Source organism: Gossypium raimondii, chromosome 13 (genome assembly GCF_025698545.1).
Source record: "Gossypium raimondii isolate GPD5lz chromosome 13, ASM2569854v1, whole genome shotgun sequence".
Taxonomy (NCBI): Eukaryota; Viridiplantae; Streptophyta; class Magnoliopsida; order Malvales; family Malvaceae; genus Gossypium; species Gossypium raimondii.
Window position 1 is genome coordinate 54,342,143 of NC_068577.1, and position 21,095 is coordinate 54,363,237.

At 33.4% G+C, this 21,095-nt stretch overlaps 2 protein-coding genes across 5 annotated transcripts; one reads left to right on the plus strand and one right to left on the minus strand.

Annotated features, from left to right (window-relative positions):
• Window positions 1-10,285: 10,285 nt before the first annotated feature.
• On the plus strand, window positions 10,286-15,217 carry LOC105782709 (casein kinase 1-like protein HD16). Its single transcript, XM_012607632.2, has 16 exons — window positions 10,286-10,982; window positions 11,382-11,492; window positions 11,580-11,653; window positions 11,767-11,836; window positions 11,935-11,990; window positions 12,080-12,151; window positions 12,385-12,479; window positions 12,568-12,634; window positions 12,781-12,910; window positions 12,989-13,207; window positions 13,315-13,457; window positions 13,539-13,713; window positions 13,817-13,907; window positions 13,999-14,156; window positions 14,253-14,441; window positions 14,528-15,217. Exons 1-16 carry the CDS (start codon window positions 10,896-10,898, stop codon window positions 14,585-14,587), a joined length of 1,797 nt encoding a protein of 598 aa, XP_012463086.1. The 5' UTR covers window positions 10,286-10,895; the 3' UTR covers window positions 14,588-15,217.
• An 837-nt stretch (window positions 15,218-16,054) lies between these two features.
• Window positions 16,055-19,628, minus strand: LOC105782711 (protein SAWADEE HOMEODOMAIN HOMOLOG 2). 4 transcript variants are annotated; one of them, XM_052626263.1, is made up of 10 exons: window positions 19,066-19,627; window positions 18,684-18,791; window positions 18,200-18,285; window positions 18,056-18,101; window positions 17,775-17,958; window positions 17,199-17,280; window positions 17,064-17,115; window positions 16,685-16,828; window positions 16,479-16,598; window positions 16,055-16,381 (listed from the first exon to the last, which is right to left on the minus strand). In XM_052626263.1, exons 3-10 carry the CDS (start codon window positions 18,274-18,276, stop codon window positions 16,340-16,342), a joined length of 747 nt encoding a protein of 248 aa, XP_052482223.1. In that variant the 5' UTR covers window positions 18,277-18,285; window positions 18,684-18,791; window positions 19,066-19,627; the 3' UTR covers window positions 16,055-16,339. The 4 variants fall into 4 exon arrangements, with proteins under 4 accessions (XP_052482223.1, XP_052482222.1, XP_012463090.1 ...); XM_052626262.1 differs by lacking the exon at window positions 18,684-18,791 and having other exon boundaries at window positions 16,055-16,374; window positions 19,066-19,628; XM_012607636.2 differs by lacking the exon at window positions 18,684-18,791.
• Window positions 19,629-21,095: the final 1,467 nt, after the last annotated feature.

Here is a 21,095-nt window from a genome sequence, read left to right on the forward strand (position 1 = left end):
ACCGATTATGTGTTCCGAAAAATCCAGAGTTAATTCAGATGATTTTGAATGAAGCCCATAACAATCGATTTTCTGTTCATCCGGGTAGCACGAAAATATATAATGATCTGAAACAACACTATTGGTGGCATGGTATGAAACAAGACATTTCTGACTTTGCTTCGAAATGTTTAATATGTCAGCAAGTAAAAGCCAAGCATCAGGTACCTTCTAGATTGCTTCAGCCGATCATGATACCTGAATGGAAATGGGATAGAGTTACGATGGATTTTGTACCCAGTTTACCATTGACACCGAACAAGAAAGATGCAATCTGGGTTATTGTTGATAGGTTGACAAAATCGGCACACTTTATGTCGATTCGCACAAATTTCCCGCTCGATAAACTTGCTGAATTGTATGTTTCTCAAATTGTGAGATTGCATGGTGTGCCTATTTCTATCGTTTCAGATAGAGATCCGAGATTCACATCGCGATTTTGGAAGAAACTACAAGATGCTTTAGGTACAAAACTACATTTTAGCACAGCTTTTCATCCACAAACAGATGGTCAATCCGAGCGAATCATTCAGATACTTGAGGATATGTTGAGATGTTGCATTCTCGAGTTTGAAGGTACGTGGGAACAATACTTATCTTTGATTGAATTTGCTTATAATAATAGCTTTCAATCTAGTATCAAAATGGCACCTTATGAGACTTTGTACGGTCGTAAATGTCGTACACCATTGTATTGGACCGAGCTCAGTGAAAATAAGATACACGGGGTTGATTTGATTAAAGAGACTGAACAGAAAGTGAAAGTGATTCGGGATAGTCTGAAATCAGCATCGGATCGTAAGAAATCTTATACGGATTTGAAAAGAAAGGATATAGAATTTCAGATCGGGGATAAAGTGTTTTTGAAAGTCTCACCGTGGAAGAAAATACTCAGATTCGGTCGTAAAGGCAAATTGAGTCCGAGATTCATTGGACCGTATGAGATTGTAGAGCGTGTTGGACCGGTTGCTTATAGATTGATGTTACCGCCTGAGTTAGAAAAGATTCATAATGTATTCCATGTATCGATGCTCCGTAGATACCGATCTGATCCTTCACATGTGATTAGTCCGACGGAGATTGAAATTAACTCTGATATGTCATATGAAGAAGAACCGATTAACATTCTGGCTCGTGAGATCAAAGAATTACGAAATAAGAAAATTCCATTAGTTAAAGTATTGTGGCATAAACACGGAGTTGAAGAAGCAACTTGGGAGTCAAAAGATACGATGAAATAGCGTTATCCAAACCTATTCACCGGTAAGAATTTTCGGGGACGAAAATCCCTAAAGGGGGGAGAGTTGTAACAACCTGGTTTTGACCCTAATCAGAATAGTGGTTTCGGGACCACAAATTCGAATTAGAAAAATATTTTAATATTATTTTTAGTGTCTATTATATGTTAAGTTATAGGTGTGAAAAATTCGTGTGGAAATTTAATCGTTTGAATGTTCAATTTGATAAAAAGGGTTTAATTGCGTAAAATAAAAATTTAGGGGTTAAATCTAAAAATACCTAATTGTTGTTGTCTTTTAAAAATGGGGGTCTTAAATGTCAATTAGACCATTTGAAATGATAGTGGGTGGCTATGGACAATTATATCCTTATGTTATATGAAATATAAATAGTTTATTAAAAGTTAATAAGGTAAATAAATAAAACAAACTAATATATGTTAATTAAAAACAAAACAAAGAAAAAAAAATTCAAGGTTATCATCTTCATTAGCCGAAAGTAAACAAAAGAAAAAAAGAAAGAAAACCTAGCTACATTCGGTCATATAAAAGCTTGATTGAGGTTAGTTCTTTGTTCGGTTTTTAATAATTTTTACGTTTTTGAGATCGTTGCTTTGTGTTCTTCAAAACCCATGTTTTAATTTTGTGAATTGTTGATCATTTTGAAATGTGCCATTGATGAATGCTTAGACTTTGTGATAGTTGGTGAAAAATGAAAGGTATGTGGTAGATTGATATGTTTTGTATTGGAATTTTTAGTGAAATTGAGTAAATAGGGCTAAATTGTGAAATTAAATTTTTGGGGGACTAAAATGTGAAATAAATGCAATGTGTGGACTTGTATGAGAACCACGAATATTCGACCCTTGTGTGGTATGGGCAAATTTTGTGTAAATTGTGTTTTATGCAATAGGGAGTAAATTGCAAAAAGTGTAAATATTAGGGGCAAAATAGTAATTTGCCAAATTATGTGTTTTTGGACTAAATTGAATGTGTTAATAAATAAATTATCTTATTTTGAATATATTTAGATCGAGAACCAAAGAAATCGGAGTTAGATTCGGGAAAAGCCAAATTAGTTGAATAATCGTCCGACTTCGATTTTCCATCGTCCGGGGTAAGTCTATTAGCAATTAAAAGTTATTAAGTTAATATTTATACAAAGTATATTAATCGTATTTTGTGTTGAGCTATAATTAAAAGTATATTGATTGAATAAATTTTGAAGTATGGATGATATTTATATATATATAGCATGTTCAAATATACAAGTATAATCTTGTATAGATTTATGGGTTGAAATGAAGGTAAGAAATGTGTATAAGTATAGTTGATATTGAATAAGAATATACATAAATATATATATATATATGTAAATCTTTTGTATTGAATTTAGGTAAGAAAGTTATATATGCATATGTTAAATTGAATATAAATATGTAAATACATGAACAAGTCTTGAATTTAGATAAAGGTATGAGTAAGTATATATATATGTATATAATGCTCGAATATATATACATATATATAAAAGTTATTGAATTTAGTTAAAGTATGAATGTTGTATATGTATAAATTCTTGATTTTAATCAAAGGTATGTATAATATATATATATATATTAGGTTCGAACATATATATATATAGGTATATACATGTATAAACTCTTGGATTTTATTAAAGATATGTAACCCATGATTGTATGTGTAGTTTGAATAGGTATGTATATGTGAGTTGTAATTTATATGTATATGTTATATTTGAATGAGCATGTTCACATATATGTATATGTTCTTGTAATGAATTTTAAGTATGAGTGTTATATATATATATGCATAAATGAAGTTCGAATATGTATATATATATGTACATCTATTGTATATTTGATGAGCTATAATTAAAAGTATATGAATTGAAATTAATTAAGTATGAATATTACATATATGCATATGTGTGAGGTTCGAATATATAGTTATGTGTATATATATAAGTTTTTGAAATAAATGTAAAGTATGGACTTTACATATGCATGTGTGTGGTTCGAATAGATACAAATACTTGAGTTGGATTAAAAGTATAAATTGTAAATGCTTGTATGATTTGAACATGGATTACCAATTTTCTTGGGATAAAGTTGAGGTTGTGAATTATACATAAATTTTATGAACGTGTGTTGCTATTAAGAAATATACGAGAAATCATCTTTGTATCTGTGAAATTGAAATTTTCAGGCTAAGCGCCTAGCAGGCTTAATGCCAGTGAATTAATTCGGACTTTAAGTCTAGCAGGCTAAGTGCCGGTGATTTGAACCAGGTTATAAACCTAGTAGGCTATGTACCGGTGATCTGAACCAGGTTATAAACCTAGCAGGCTATGTGCCGGTGATCTGAACCAGGTTATAAACCTAGCAGGCTATGTGCCGGTAATCTGAACCAGGTTATAAACCTAGCAGGCTATGTGCCGGTGATCTGAATCAGGCTATAAGCCTAGCAGGCTAAGTGCGGGTGAATACGTTAATTTAAGTGATTACAGGCATTTGATATATATATATAAATGATTTTGGATTATATATAGTGAATAAGTATATGAATATTTATTTATACGTATTCGATGAGCTTATAAATGTTTCGATCTATGAGTTTAGTGAATAGGCACATATATTGGTTGATATGAAAATTGTTGAATATACAGGTATGCAATCGGCACATGTGGATTAGAAGTATAAATGTGCATTTGATTCATGTAGTTGATAAGTAAAAATATAAGCTTTTGGCATATGTATTTGAAAGATCATAGACATGCATTCAATGAAATGCAAATGATAAGTATATTTGGAAATTTCATATCCAATTAATGATTATGTATGTAACTTGATTTTAAGCATATAATGATTATACATATGTTAGTTTATATGTATTTTAAATATGCTATAAACTTACTAAGCTATAAAAGCTTACTTTGATTGTTTTTGTCCGTTTGTTTTATAGATTTTGGAGACGCGTTACGAACTCGGGGATCATCAGCATAGTCTATCACACTATCGACTTCTTTTGGTATTTTGTTAAAAATTTGAACTCGATCTTATGGCATTTATAGGTTTGGGTATGATTTTGGTTAGATTTGGATTGTAAAATATAAATAGCCATGCGAAAATGGTTTAATTTCCATGTTTGTGATCAGTTTGCTTTTAAAAATGGTTGTATTTGTTTGGTAGTACCTCGTAACCCTAATTCGACGACGGATACGGGTTAGGGGTGTTACAATAGTACCTTAGCAACAAAAGTTGTTTGGGATGATGAGTTGACGTTGATATTTTGTGAACTTTGCGAGAATGAAGTCAATGCTGGCAATAGACCGACAACTCATATAAACTCAAAAGGATGGGAAAATGTCATCGCTCTTTTTCAAGCAAAAACACAAAAAAATATGGAAAACCTCAATTGAAAAATAAGTGGGATACATTAAAAAAGGAATGGAGGTTATGGAGGGAGTTGCTTAAGGAATCTACAGGTATTGGATGGTGTCCATCTAAAAAGACGGTCGATGCTACCGAAGAATGGTGGGCTGAAAAAATACAGGTTAGTGTTAACTTTATCATTATTTTAATGCATAAAGTTTATTGAAATTAATAATTTACAATTATAAAAATCTTAGTATAACATTTAACGTTTAACATATTATGTAGGAAAATCTTGATTTTAAAGGATTTAAGAAGAAAGGAATTGAACCGCGATTGAATGAGTTAATGTGACAAATGTTTGGTGGCATTGTAGCCACTGGAGAGAACGCATGGGCACCTTCGTCTGGTGTTATTCCAAGTGGGGTTCCTATGGGAGATGATGCACCTAATGAGGGATTTGATGATTCAGATGAATATAGTAACGAGAATGATGGTATTCTTCTTGATGAGGTACCATCAAACCCTTCTCATGAAATTCCTAATCGAAGAAAACAAACACTTGGGGTTGTACACGGTAAAGGAAAAAAAATCAAGTTCAAGTAGAAAATCATCAAGAAATACATTAACTACTCAGATTGAGAAATTGTGTGAGAGTATGGCTAGTCGAAGGAAGTCAGTGAATGAAATTATTTTTCCTCATTCTCAATATACCATTTCAAATGCAATGGATGCTTTGTGTGCTTTGGGAGATGAAATTCCAAAAAAAGATGAACTGTACTATTTTGCCACCAAAATGTTCCAAATACCGGTGAAACGAGAAGTGTTTTTAAACTTAGATCTAGATGATAGAGTTTGGTGGCTTTGACGTGAGTATGCTGAACAAAATCCAATTGCATCATTTTCATCCTTGGTAGCAACATCCTCATTTCCCTTCCAACCATACCATCAACCACCTCTACCATAAGCTCCTTAGAATTATTATTGTAATATAACTACACTACTTTTTTATATGTAAAACTAATGTATGATACTTTTTATGTTTGGTATTTTTATGCTATGCTTTTAATCAAGTTTCTGTGTTGTATAGAATGTCACGAGATTTTAAAGGATTTATTTTCATTTTATTACTTTTTCAGATTATGAATGAATTTAACAATATGTATAATTGTTTTGATATAAATTATGATACCCCTGAATTAAGTGAAGAAGCTCAACGAAGAATAGCCACAATTGTTACCCAAGTTGAGCACAACAATTATCATGAAGAGGAAGAATATGTGTTAAGCAGTGTATTGGTACACCATGAAACTTATTTCACTATGCAACCGCGTATGGATTCAAGTTATACAGGTCAAATGTGGGTGGACAAAGTATTAAATGGGCACGATAATCGTTGCATGAATAGTTTTAGGATGCCAAAAGATATATTTCACAGCTTGTTGCATGATTTGCAAACAAATTATGGCTTAAAGAATGGGAAAGTATCGGCGATGGAGAAGTTAGCATTATCATTGTACATTCTTGGAAATAGAGAATCAAATTCAAATACAACAGAGCGATTTCAACGATCTGGAGAAACTGTTAATCGAATTTTTACTGATATGTTGCATATATTTGCTCGAATGGGAATAGACACGATTAAACCCACTGAAGGTCAATTCGAGGAAGTACCGAACCATATTCGACATGATACAAGATATTGGCCTCACTTTAAGGTAAAAATTACACAATCATTATATTTTTAAAATATAAATTATTTCTAACTTTTATCTCATTACTTGTATTTATTTTAAAGGATTGTATTGGGGCCATAGATGGAACACACATAAAAGTATGCATTTCGCCTTCTTGTCAAATACCTTATATCGGACGAAAAGGTGAACCAACTCAAAATATTATGGCAGTTTGTGACTTCAACATGTGCTTTATTTTTGCATTTCCTGGTTGGGAAGGAACATCACATGATAGTAGAATTTATTTGCAAGCACTTAGAAAACAAGAGTTGAAGTTTCCACACCCTCCACCAGGTTGAACTTTAATTTTTTAATTACTTTTTACATAAAAAATTAAAAATTTTAATTTATTTTTAAACTTAATATTATGTTTTACTTTTTTGTAGGAAAATATTATCTTGTGGATTCAGGATATCCACAAATGGCAGGTTTTCTAGGTCTATATAGGGGGGAACGATATCATTTGCCTGATTTTCATCGAGGTAATCATCAAGCATCTGGAAAAAAAGTAATCTTTAATCATGCCCATTCTTCGTTATGCTCTGTGATTGAACGAACATTTGGAGTGTGGAAAAAAAATGGCCAATATTAAGAGATATTCCAAGTTATTCATTCAACAAGCAAGTTTTAATAGTTATTGCAACAATGGTTTTGCATAATTACATTCGAAGACATGCTTGGTCAAATGATGAGGATTTTCGAGAATTTGAGAATATACCGATATGCCGTCTCTTCAAGCCGCTTTTGAGAGGTGAATCGAGTTCTTCTAATGAGAAAGTGACCTTGAAATCACGATGTTAAGGGAAACCATTGCAACTAGTTTAATGAATCCATATTTCTAAAAACATTTTGTATCATAACCTAATTTCTAGTAATAATAAAACTTGTTATGTATGTTACTATATATTTTTTATTAAAAATCATTCGTTTAGATACTTTAAAATTTGATCAAAGTATAATGTTACTATTTGTGAAAATAATATTTACCATTGTTATAAAAAAAATTTAACTGTAAAAATTAAAAATAATTATCATTTTATCTAATAAATAATTTAAATTAATTATATAATTCATTAAAATATTGGAAGATACATTTTAATATCTTATTAAATGAATTTATAAATTCACATATTTTAATAATTTTAAAAAATTAAAATAATTTAAAAAACTTCTATTATATATCAATTTTAATCTGATGTCCTTAATAGTTATTTTTTATTCTCACCTCACCGCTACAGCTGCGTTTGAATCGAAACACACACTCCACCATTGTTTCTAATCTCACCGCTATAGTAACTAATCTCACTGCCACCGCTGTTTTTAACCTCACCGGAGGTAAACACACCGCTCATCCAAACTAGCCCTAAGTGTAATGAAGCAGAAAACCCATGAAGAAAAATGGGTTTTAGTCGAAAATCAAAACTAGTAGTTGAACTCATTAGTAAAGATGATTGTGAAGCAAAAAGTTTGAAGTGGTTTGAAGGCTTCTGGCTTTGTGTTTATATATAAATGAGACTAAAAAAGAAAGACCAAGAAAAATACTTGGAGAAGAGAAATGCGTGGAGAGCAAGACTGGAAGTGAAGAGAGTAGAAGGGAAACGCACTGAAACTCAGAAAAAGACATACAAAAAGGAAGTTGGAGGGGCATTCGGGGGAAGACGTGATTTTATACTTTGAAAACATAAAATATAACATTAATCATCAAAGTTTTTTTTACTTTAGTGTCAGTTTTCCACAAGTAATAAAATACTAAGGCTTCCTTTGGTTTGACTTTTAATACCAGTGAGGTGCAGTTGGTGGGGGAAAATATGGTGCCAATCTCACTGGTATGCTATTTGGTTCAGCAGGTCAGTCCAGTGAGAAGGCATCTCCACCACGTTGGTCAGCTGGAAGTCAGCTGGAGATTTTAGTAGCAATGGAGATTTCAGCTGTTGGTATTTTTAACAGAAAAAAATACCCTTACTCTTCTGCCTCCAATATTTTACCCTCTTTCCATAGGCTATGCAGCAAAATATTACAAGTATTAGGGACACAACCATTTCTCATCATCTCATTTACAATAGCATTTGCTTCAGATAACTTCCCTTTACAACAGTAGCCGTGCAGTAAAGTGCTAAATTCATTCGACAAGCAACCTTTCTCAGGCATTTTATCAAACAACTCTCGGGCAAGCATTTAGAGACTAGCAAATACTAACAATATTCAGAAGCACAATAATAAAATGTATTTATCACCCAATGCCGGGGTAGGATCGCATTCACTCACTGCAGCTTTTTCTTCTATCTTCTCTTTTCTACATTCAAAAAATTTTGCAACAAAAATTAGCATATATATGCTTCAAATAGGAAAGGTCAAAGAAATTGCATGGTGTTTCTGCATAAGAAATAAGTGGGGTACTTGGCAAAAATTAGTGGTGAGTAATGATAATAAAGTAGGTTGTAAACTTTTAAATTTGTAAAATCTAATAAATAAGTTAACTATAAAAAATTAAAAATAATTATTATTTTATCTAATAAATAATTTAAATTGATTATATAATTCATTAAAATATTAGAAGATAAATTTTAATATTTTATTAAATGAATTTATAAATTCACATATTTTAATAATTTTAAAAAAGTAAAATAATTTTAAAAAATTCTATTATATATCAATTTTAATCTGATGTCCTTAATAGTCATTTTTTATTTTCACATCACCGCTACAGCTGCGTTTGAATCCAAACACACACTCCACCATTGTTTCTAATCTTACTTCTACAATATTCAATCTCACCGCCACCGCTGTTTTTAACTTCACTGGAGGTAAACACACCGCCCATCCAAACTAGCCCTAAGTTCATGACTTAAACAAAAAAACCAAACTTCAATATGAAAATATTTACCAAGTTTAAGTTTCCAAAAATGATTTAATCGTTTTGAATGTTTTTAATAAACAAGCATATGACAAATTTTTAAAGCATTTACATTTAAAAAGTATAGAATATCTGTATTAGATTAGAAACTTCGATTTTAAGTATTATATATGAGGTTCCCTTAAGATACGGATTAAAATGCCTAAATTAATGCTATTACACCTTATATTTTATAGTTTTATTTTTGCTTGACTACCATTTGGCTGATAGCTGACTAACAAGTGACATTATTATTATTATTTTATTATCTGGTCTTGGCTTCGCTTTGTTAAGATAAACTAAAAACAAGACAAAATCATTTATGATGTTTTTTATCATAATTTTGCTTCGTTAAATACAAGGAACACATTAAATTTTTAAAAGAAATATCATAATAATGAAAAAATACAACTGATTTATTTATTTATTTTAAAACAATCAGCTTTGCTTACTGCTTAAAAAAAACTGAAATAACCCCAAGATAATTCCCTCATTTGAAAGGTACACATGTGAGGCAGGAAAAAAAACAGGGAAAAAGTGAAATAAATAAATATATTGTGAGATTCTGATAGATATTATTTTCATGGATTTAAGTAAAAGTATTATGGGTAGATTCTGAGAGTTATATTATATTATATTATTAAAAGAAGAATAAATTAATTTTTGTAGGTGAGATCAAAATGTAAATTAGTGATTTTGGTAAAGTTTTATTATTTTTATTGTTAAAATAAGTCTTTATACATTAATATGAGATACAAGTGACTAAATCACGTGTCAACGTAATTAAATTATTTTTAAGAATACAAATAGATAATTTTTTAATAAAAATATCTATTCTTTGTATAAAAGTTGGTATGTTGCTCATGGATTTTCAGTTAAAAAGAAATTTATAGTCGGATAAATTAAGTAATTATTATTTTTGATGAAAGAATATTTTTACATTTAAATATATTTTATAAATGAAAAAGAGTATGCATGAGGAATTCTAAACGTTTTGATTAGGAAAACAAAATAGAAAGAAAAAGAAAGATAATCAATGGAGCATTGCTTTGTAAAATAAAGGAAAATACCCATATTTTCATTTCCCTCCACAGATCTCCAAATTTCCCACACGCCAAACCCTAATTTCATCACTCCCTATATAAAATTTCCAAATTTTCTTCACCTAATCTGTTTTTTTTGGCGGTTTAGCCCAATCTCTCAAAGCCAGAGATCGAATATATCAGCCGATGATTCAAGAATATTCATGGATTTTCACCACGCTATCTTCCTTCATGGACGAACATAACACTTGCGATGCCAGAGCTGCATAGCCAGGGGCATCCATTAACGCAAACCCGACTGGTAGACTCCCCCGACCTGATTCCAACAAGTGTACTGTTCGCACACGCCCGTGGAGAACCGCACAGAATAGGAAACCAAAAGACGCGTTCCTTGCTGCCGTTGATGGTAACAAGTTCAACGACAAAGATAACGAACACAATAATATCGTGAGTGGTGCTGGTTTTGAAACGCTGCCGTTTGCGAGGAAGGAAGGAAGACGAGGATATTAAAGAGCTTAGGGTTTTCGGAGAAGAGGTTGCCGTGAAAAAAGATGGACGAGTTCGATAGCGGCGGCCGTAGCGGTGATAAGGGCCCCGGGGCTGAAGATGAAGGAAGCACCGCTCCGCTTCCCGAGAAGGTAGTCTTTAGTTTTTCGAATTAAAAATATTTTTGCTTTTAGTTATATGTATGTGTGTATACATATTAAAATTTTCTATTAAGGAATCCATAGAAGGAAAGTTTTACTTAGGGAGACTTATTTATTGTCTCTCTCTGAGTTTTTGCTTTTAGTGCGTTTTTTGTTTTGGGTTCTTTAGACTATTGTATGGTTTGCCGCTACAAACTTCATTAACATTAGCATTTTAAAACAAGTTTTGGCTTTTGTAGAATTGGTCCTAGTATTAGGTTTCATTGAACGCAAGTAGCAATATGAAGAAAGACCACATAATGTTGAAACTAATATTTTCCAATTTTTATTTCATTATGTTAGTTTGAACTCTGAAGTTTGGATTCTTACTCTTTCTTTTTGTTGTAACAGGTTCAGGTAGGCTGTTCCCCAATGTATAGAATAGAAAGAAAACTGGGGAAAGGAGGCTTCGGACAAGTATATGTTGGTCGACGAATTGGCGCTGGTCCTGGAGCTTTAGAGGTTCCACATTATTTTATAGTGGATTCTATTGCATACACTATTGGTTCACTTCCGCAATGTGCTAAATGTGTTATGTTTGAATTGTAGGTAGCTTTAAAATTTGAACACAAAAGCAGCAAAGGATGTAATTATGGGCCACCATACGAGTGGCAAGTTTACCAGTGAGATTCCTATGATTTCATTTTATGAATAGTTATATTTGTTTATAGGCTCATTAAGTAGGCCGTAATGTCATTTGAGGTTTTAACTGTGGCTTTCATTGCTTTTTGTGCAGTGCACTTGGTGGTAGCCATGGTGTCCCTCGAGTTCATTATAAGGGCCGGCAAAGTGACTACTATGTTATGGTACGCATTTGCTTTAATGCAGTCTCTAAGTTTTGTGAAACTTATGTATTGGATTTTGGAGTTTGACTCTGAGATGTTTATTGGAATGTTTTTAACAGGTTATGGATATGCTTGGACCTAGTTTATGGGATGTTTGGAATAATAACTCGCACACGTATGTTCTTTGTGAATTTACATGGTGGATTTTACTTAATTTATCCTCAGATTGGCTGTTTAATGATTGCTTTATATTTTCAATTTCAGGATGTCCATTGAAATGGTTGCATGTATAGCCATTGAGGCCATCTCAATCTTGGAGAAGATACACTCCAGAGGGTGATGCTTCTTTATTTATTTATTTTGCCTATGATTTGCTTTTCTTTGGCACCTAAGTGTTAAGAAAGTTGATGCACTTGGACTGATAAATATTTTGTAATCTATCAATTAGTTGGGGCGTCCATCATTGCTTTTGGGTGGAAAGGGTTGTGATTCTTCCTGCTATACAAGTGTGTTTTTTTGTCATTAGAACACATTTTTCACTTTAACACTGATGCTTCTATACGTTGCAGATATGTTCATGGAGATGTGAAACCTGAGAATTTCTTGCTTGGTACTCCAGGAACTCCGGATGAGAAAAAACTTTTTCTTGTTGACCTAGGATTAGGTAAGCTGAAGTTTCCTTATTTTAAGATATATTTTATATGCATATTGAAATAATTTTTAAAAGTTTTGTCTCTGTTTTGGCTTGACAGCAACCAGGTGGCGAGATAGTTCAAGTGGTCAACATGTTGAGTACGATCAACGTCCAGATGTTTTCAGGTGATATTCATTACCTTTGCATTCTTTTCTGTTCCTCTGTGTGGTGCAGAAATAGATTTTCTTATCAATCTCATTATCTTGGGGATTCTTTTGCCTTTTCTATTTTTAAGGTTGTGTATCTGTTATTAATTATTCCTATACTGCAGGGGAACTGTACGCTATGCTAGTGTGCATGCTCATCTCGGTAGAACTGGTAGCAGGAGAGATGATCTGGAGTCTCTGGCCTACACACTTATTTTTCTCCTCCGTGGTCGTTTACCTTGGCAAGGATATCAGGTTTGCATTTCCTTAATATAAATTTCTGTATGTTTGTATTTATCATCTATTACCTTTCTGATCCAAATGTTATTTTAGGGTGAAAACAAAGGCTTTCTTGTTTGTAAGAAGAAGATGGCAACTTCCCCAGAAACTTTGTGTTGCTTTTGCCCTTTGCCTTTCAGACAGTTTGTTGAGTATGTGGTGAATTTGAAATTTGATGAGGAGCCAAATTATGCAAGATATATCTCTCTTTTCGACGGGATTGTTGGTCCAAACCCAGATATTAGACCAATAAATACTGATGGTGCTCAGAAGGTACTTTTTGCTTCTTGTTTCTCCATTATTATTTAACATATCAAGAGGAAGACTATATTTTTCTTCTTTGGAATTCATTTGACATATAAATTTTTGTTGTCTTGAAGCTTATATATCAAGTAGGACAAAAGAGAGGAAGGTTAACAATGGAGGAGGAAGAGGATGAGCAGCCAAAGAAGAAGGTTCGAATGGGAATGCCTGCAACACAATGGATTAGTGTGTACAATGCTCGTAGGCCCATGAAGCAAAGGTGTCTATCTTAAACTTACGATCAAGCTTTTCAAGTTCATGACCAAGAAAAGATGTTGATAGTTTTTATCTCCAATTGTAGATATCATTACAATGTGGCAGATGTGAGGCTTCCCCAACATATCGAGAAAGGTAATGAAGATGGATTATTTATCAGCAGTGTGGCCTCTTGTTCAAACCTATGGGCTCTTATTATGGATGCTGGCACCGGCTTCACTGCTCAAGTTTATCAACTCTCACCATACTTTCTTCACAAGGTTTATTGTATTCCTTTTGATTTTGAGGCTTTGTCTATAGCTCATAATTTGTGGTCTGGCACAAGTATTAATCTATTCTTTTTTTCTTTTTTACTTCCTGAAGGAATGGATTATGGAGCAATGGGAAAAGAATTACTACATCAGTGCTATTGCAGGAGCAAATAATGGGAGTTCATTAGTTGTAATGTCTAAGGGTTAGTTTAGCTATCCCTGAAGTATCTAGAAGAAATTTCAGTTTTTATATTTATACGGTCTATCTTATTTCATTTGCCGTATTGAATGTAGGGACCCAGTATTTACAGCAATCCTACAAAGTCAGTGATTCATTTCCCTTTAAGTGGATCAACAAAAAATGGAGGGAGGGTTTTTATGTGACTGCCATGGCCACTGCTGGAAGCAGATGGGCAATTGTCATGTCACGTGGTGTTCCATTTTCTGACCAGGTTTTTATTTGATTTCAACATTAACTGTTCAATGGCACTCAATTGTCGTGAAATGAAAGAACTTACACCCTACCAATATCCTTGGTGCACTTGCAGGTTGTAGAGTTAGATTTTCTCTATCCTAGTGAAGGTATTCACAGGAGGTGGGACGGTGCATATCGCATCACTTCAACTGCTGCAACTTGGGATCAAGCTGCTTTTGTTCTTAGCGTTCCTAGAAGAAAACCTGCAGATGAAACTCAGGAGACCCTTCGAACTTCTGCTTTTCCTAGCACTCATGTAAAGGTATTTATTCAACTTCAATTACTTGCTTATTTCTTCCCTTTTCCCCCCTAGAAGTGTAGATGTTTACATAGTTTGGTTTTCTCCAGGAGAAATGGGCGAAGAATCTCTATATTGCATCAGTTTGTTATGGTCGAACTGTTTCATGACCTGGCAAAGTTTTGTTCAGATGCCATTCATTTTGTTTGCTCAACAAGGGACAGATCTACTGCTTCACTTTTAGGGAACTAAGCTCTTTAGTCAAGATTGATTGATCACAGCATTTGGGAGTTGATGTATGCACAATTCAACTTTTTTGCCACGATCATGTGGCATCTATTTAAAAACCTGTGCACTGTCATTCAATCAAGTCAGAATCTCTGTGAGCTAATTTCTGATCTTTTGTACCATTCGGTGCAACATATGTTCTTATTTGTATAGTTTTGAAATCATAATTTCTTGGTTGAAGGCTAGTGCACAGGTTAAGTTCTAATTGTTGATGGGTGTTTGAGGAAATATCAATGGCGATTTTATGCTGGACTCTTAAGTGCTTTGGGTCATATGATCTGTATTATGTTTAGTGTCTAGCCTTGTTTTCTGGACTAGAAGATCATTATGATCTTTCACCCTGTTCATGGATGTCTGATTTGATCCTAAAGAAGAGAAAAATGTTACTTATTTTGTATATTTTGAAGCAACAGTTTGTAATGGGATATCACATCACTTGTGCTATAGATGAACCTTGTATTCTCGTTTCTCTAAAATCTAATTCAGGACACGCGGCTCATGATTCTATTGAATTTCTTGTGGATGGTTGGAGCAAACAAGCGCCTAGAATTGGATCCATCCATTTGCCAAACGCTCCTTATTTTGAAGTACTTTTCTTGGATGTTTTCATTCCATTATTTCTTTTCTTCATAAGTGGGGATCCCATGCTTTTGTTTTGACTAGGTGCATGGTAAAGGTGTTGCATTTTGATATTTGAATGTACCAGTATCTTGTACCCTACTAGCCTTTGAATCCAATGGTGGTAAATTTGGAATTGTTTGCTGATGTAGTCTGATAATGCAATGTGCAATTTAGTTCATAAAGCTGTACTCTGGAATTTAGACTTTAATGTTATGCATTGATTAGTCCAAGGCTCAAAATTGTGAGCCTGTGAGGTGCTTCTTGTATTATTAGCAGAGGTCAAGCTCCATGCCCGAGAAATGCAGCTGATGCCCTCTTGTAAGGAACTGCTACCGAGTACAGAGACCAGCCAACAGTTGATTTGGTAAGGAACTTTCGGTTGTCAACTTGATGCATAATTTTTGGTTTAGACTAGTTGCATTCCTTGACTCTGGCTTTTGTGCATATCGAGTGTTATTTCTATCTGCAATATATTTTCAGGTACAGCTTCAGGTTAATTCCTCCTTGAATGTTTAAACCATCTGTTTTTCATGTCCGTTAAAAGGGGTAAGCACCGTATGCTTTTTGCCTTCTCCAGCAATTTGCACAAGCCACTTTTTACCTTTCATGGCACCTCACTTCCCTAGGTCAATTGCTTAGAGGCTTGGAATTTGCGACTTTTATTCTTGCATATGAACTTGAATACTGATCTCAGAATTGTTTTTAACAGGCTGGGACCATATAGCATATTGAGGTAAGCGAAATGAGTTGCTTGAGAAGATGACAATGATTTTCCAACAAAAAGAAACAAACAAAAAAAAAATCCTGTTATGACTGGCAAATAAGCTGAATGATCCTTTTGTGGAATATTGTGTTTTTGACTTGAAATCTACTGTTATTTTATTAAGAACAAATTTGACTTGAAAAGAGGTGCTTGTGATTCCTTCCTTTGTTCAGTAAACCACGCACCCATACAAGTGCAAAATTGAAACTGGATGATTCAAAAGCAAGCATGGTGCAAGCTATCTGAATTTTCAACCTAGAATTCGACAAAGTCTCCTCAAGCGAACTGTCTCCTAGCAAAAGGTGAAAAGTAGAAAGATCAGTATTGAAAGCTTCAAATGGCACAATGGTTTATAATCTAAGAGTTAAAAGCAAGATAACAATGCTTGCCTCAGAGTTGTCGTGATCATATCGGATAAAAAACAGACACCTGCAACCTCTTATGTCATGAGTTTTCCGTTCTATCTCCAAGACATGAGCATCGTAGTAGATTGATTGGTCTCTTCTCTCCTGAATATTGAGCCAGAAATTGCAAATTAAGTAACAAAAGAGTTAAGAGGATTATTAAGGACAATGAGTGGAGTTTATATAGTCACCTGCAAGCATAATACAAGACCTCCAACCATCACCTTACAACATTCGGAATGTTCAAATGGGATGGATCGTCCTCGTACTGCCTTTTTTATGTTAACCCATTCATCCTCCTCAGCTCCAAATCCGACAAATCTAACACGAACTTCCTTTAGGAAACAATACATTTTATCAAATAACTTGTAAAATAGAACACTCAGAATCATTACAATAAACTCCTTTTTAAGAACTCTAAGATCTAGCTTTGGTGCAAACCGCCTACAGGTAAATTTCGACTCAATCTCACTCGCAATATGATTGATAGCAACAAAGAACAGTTTAATGTTAGCTCAGGATGAGCATCAGTCTAGGCAGTGATCAGAATAATATGATCTATGCACTTACAGTTTCACCGGAACTGGTAACTCGGTGAGACAGAAACATATCAACATCATACCTGCACATAACAAATGCGTGTTATTATGCATAACAATAGAAAGCCTAAGGTACGCTATTGAGTTTAAATACTCGTGTGTTTACCATGCTCCATCTGTTGAGGACTTTGCCTCAAATTCGAGTTTTGATAGATCCGAAACTTTTTCTCCCACTTTTGAAACCAAACCTAGAAAGCAGAAAAAAAAATTGGCGACCGGATACATGCTTTTCCACAAACATGATGCTTCAGCTAAGTAATAAAAGTTATAAGTTGCTTTTTATTTCTAGATCACAAAGCAAAAGCAAAGATGACCAAGAAACGCGTGTAAGATTTCTACAGTTTAGAATATAAGAGTAAAAAAGAGCATCAGCAAACAAATGTATACTGGTAGAAGTTCTACTCTACAAGTAAAAAGGAAACCCGATTCTTTACCTTGTTTCTCGAAGACAGACAAAGATGCCATTTTATGATTTATTGTTACACAGGCAAGGCTAATCAAAAACCAAATTTTAAGGCCTGGTGAACTTTTAGCTTATATCTAACATTACATGCAAATACAAAGTCAGGGGCTCCTAAATGCTTATAGAGCTTTTATATTTCTGAATCAGGTCACTGCACTAGAGTAAGTAGCAAATTGAACATTTCTTTTTTTTTTTTCAAACTCCCAAAAAGAGACGCACCTTTAAGAATCTGACAACTTTGATCTCCATCATTTAGAAGGCAAGTTTGAGGGAGTCCGGACTCATCTTTGTATGTATTTGTCACTGAAGGAACTTTCACTTTGCTTTCTTGCTGCCTAGTTGTGAACCAGTTTTGTACCTGAGAAACAAATGTTGGACTAGGGATAATAGGAGAGTTCCTAAACTGTTAAATAAAAACAACATAAGCAAAATCGAACGAAAATAGGAGAAATAATAAGAAAACTAATGCAGAAAATGAAAGAAAGAGAGTAAAGAATGACCTCGTTCCATTTAACGATGGGCTTACCAGCACGACCTGAGGATGAACTACAAAGACAACATGCATCTAAGTGCCATCTAATTCATATGGTTAAAATAAAAAGGGGGGGGGGGTTCTAAGAAGAGATACATGAAATTCAACTAACCTAAAATTTCTTGCAAGTTTTTGAAAAAACTCTTTACTCTGCAGCAGCTCTCTTGATTCCATGAACAATTTCTCCATTTTTTCAATCTGTGCATAAAGAGGTAACAAAATGGAAAAATATCTGTTTCATGATCCCATCAAAGCATAATAGCTTTTCAGAAACAAGCTACATGAGGCATCTAAGAGCTATACAGAAACTCAGTACAATGGATGCATTGGTCAACATTCGAATTTAAAACCATGTGTACATTACCACTATGTCAAAACAAGAAAGATGCCAAGCAAAAGGACCTGGCAATTAATCGAAACTATCATACACGTGAAACAGAAACTAGACAACTGCTGTAACTTCAAGATGCTAATGAATTATGAAAAAACATTAACGATGTATTCAAGATAGTAAGAAGCAAGAACAAAGGAAACATTAAGATGTAGGAAGCTTTCCACACTGAGAAATCTGAATATATGTAATAATTCCATGGCACCTTTGGTTCCGCAATTTAGACACCATAATTTGGACCGGGATTTCTGAAACTATTCATTCATAAAGACAACTACTAATGATAATATCACATGTTGCCATGCTGAGAAACCTGAAAGTATGTAAAAATTCCATATCACCATTTGTTGTAGATTCTAGACACCATGATTTGGAGCTAATTTCTAAAACAATTCATTCATAAAGAAAACTAATATTGATAATATCATATGAATACAGCAACGTGAAAAAAAAAATCTTTAAAAAGAACCATGAATATAAGCGAAAACTAAGAGCTAAAACTGCACATTTGTTAAGAAATTAAGAAGCTCGTAAAATACCCAGATAAAGAAATGCCATTTGAAAAAGAAACGAAAGAATTTTATTACCTCAGCTTTTGTAAACCCAGAGAAGACCGGCCTCTGTCTTGGGCGTAGACGATCCATCAAACACCGGAAACAGTTAGTGGGGTAACTGGGATCATACAATTGGAGATTAAGAATGCCTAAATTTATATAATTTTGAAAACCCTAAAGCCTTTAAGTTTCAAAAACAGGGTATATCCAATGCCAGTTTAAGCGCCTTTTTGTAGTTTTTGATTCAATTCTATATGATTGTCTTTCACCTTTTCTTCTTTTTTGCTAACTAGAGTTGCAGAAAAGATTCTTCGCTCAAATATGAATTTTCCATTTTAACATATGAAAAATTCCCATCTAAACAGAAAATATTGTTGTGAATCATATATATCCATCGGTGGAGTTCTCAGCATTTGGGCCTTGATCTGGCCTGGGTTACCAATTATAAACTTTAATGAACTCTGATCTACAACAAAAAATGAATTCGGTTCATGCCTCTGATTGACAAAATTGCTGGGGAAATAAATCCCTCCTTTCAAGATTATGGATTTGGAAATCTTGGGCTTTGGTTGTTTGAAATGCATTCGCAGATTTCTACTTGAATCACAATTATAACTTTCATATAAATAACACCATATTTAAAATTACCTATAATCCACATTAATCTATAAATAGTAACATAATGTGTTTCAGCGTATTCGAAGTTACGTATTTCTTCACCGACAAATAATATTTATGTGAATCGAGCTAAGATTCAGTCGGTTAAATAAGATAACTTTTTTCGCCTTCTCTTTTATTTTTGTTTCATTTACAATCGTAAATGATATAATTGAGAAGGTAATAAGACAGCCTCAGAGTTGGCTGCCTAATATAGCAGACATAGATAAACTGATAACTCAAATGTTTTAAGATAATAATATAATTGAGAAGGTGTGACGGCTAATGAAGATTAAGGCTGCTGTTCATGGTAATAGATTGTGACCACATTTATAATGCAAGTAGATCCCAATTTAAAAAGTCCAAAAGGGCTCCTCTAAAAGTGAAAAAGGCAGTGATGGATGATATGTAAATGGATAAGGGTTTATTCTTCTGCTATGATAATGATGATCTGCACTTTAGTGTGTATATATAGTACACTATACTGGTAATTAACTTGATAAAACAACTTCACTGCTGTAAATGCCAAACCCCCATCAAAAGAAAAGGTAGGCTTTCTCCACCGATCCATGAAACGTGGATGGCAGAAAGCATGACTTCAAGAGTCAACGTTTATAATGATAGTGACTGCTTCTATCAAGGAGATTATTTTTAGTTCTCAATTCAACACTTGTTTGAAATATTTCCTTTATTCTTGAAATATGGGAAGAGTTCATCATTATATTACAGTGAAAGGTTAACTATAGTTGCAGTCTTGCAGATATTATAAGTAGTTTGCTAAGCTTACATTGTTATAGTATAAATTCTTTATAATTTGGATAATTAAGTGCAAGATAGATGAATTTACTTATTAAGTTTATATATACATACATATGGTATTTGGTCAAATATCGAGATGAATCAAGAGTGTTTACTTGTAGAATTCATCCAGATTTGAGCTTTCGAGAGAATAAATGATAGATTTTTATTTAGATAATTCTTTTATATATATATATATATGCTATATAAATATATCCCTAAATAGTGTATAAATACTAACGATAAATGATGTCATCATTTGCTATGTTTATGTGCCTAGCCAAGCCTAGGTCCTGGGTATGTTGTGCTGCCTGTCTCATCTAATGTCCTATTTTCCATTTCTAGTGTTGTGGGGAGTAACGAAATCTCTCTCTACAGTTTCCTTTTTCTGCTCTACTTAGTCTCAAGAGTAAACTTGAAAGAAAGTCAGAAGGACCACAACTATACCAGACACAAATCCTTGAAAAAATGCCAAAAAATTTGAACATATCCTTATCGAACACACTGGAGTATCATGTGTATGGTTGTCCTTTTCCTTGGTAACCAGCAAAATTCATATAAAATCTGGAATTCAAGTTCTTTAACTATAATACAAGCAGCAATTAGTA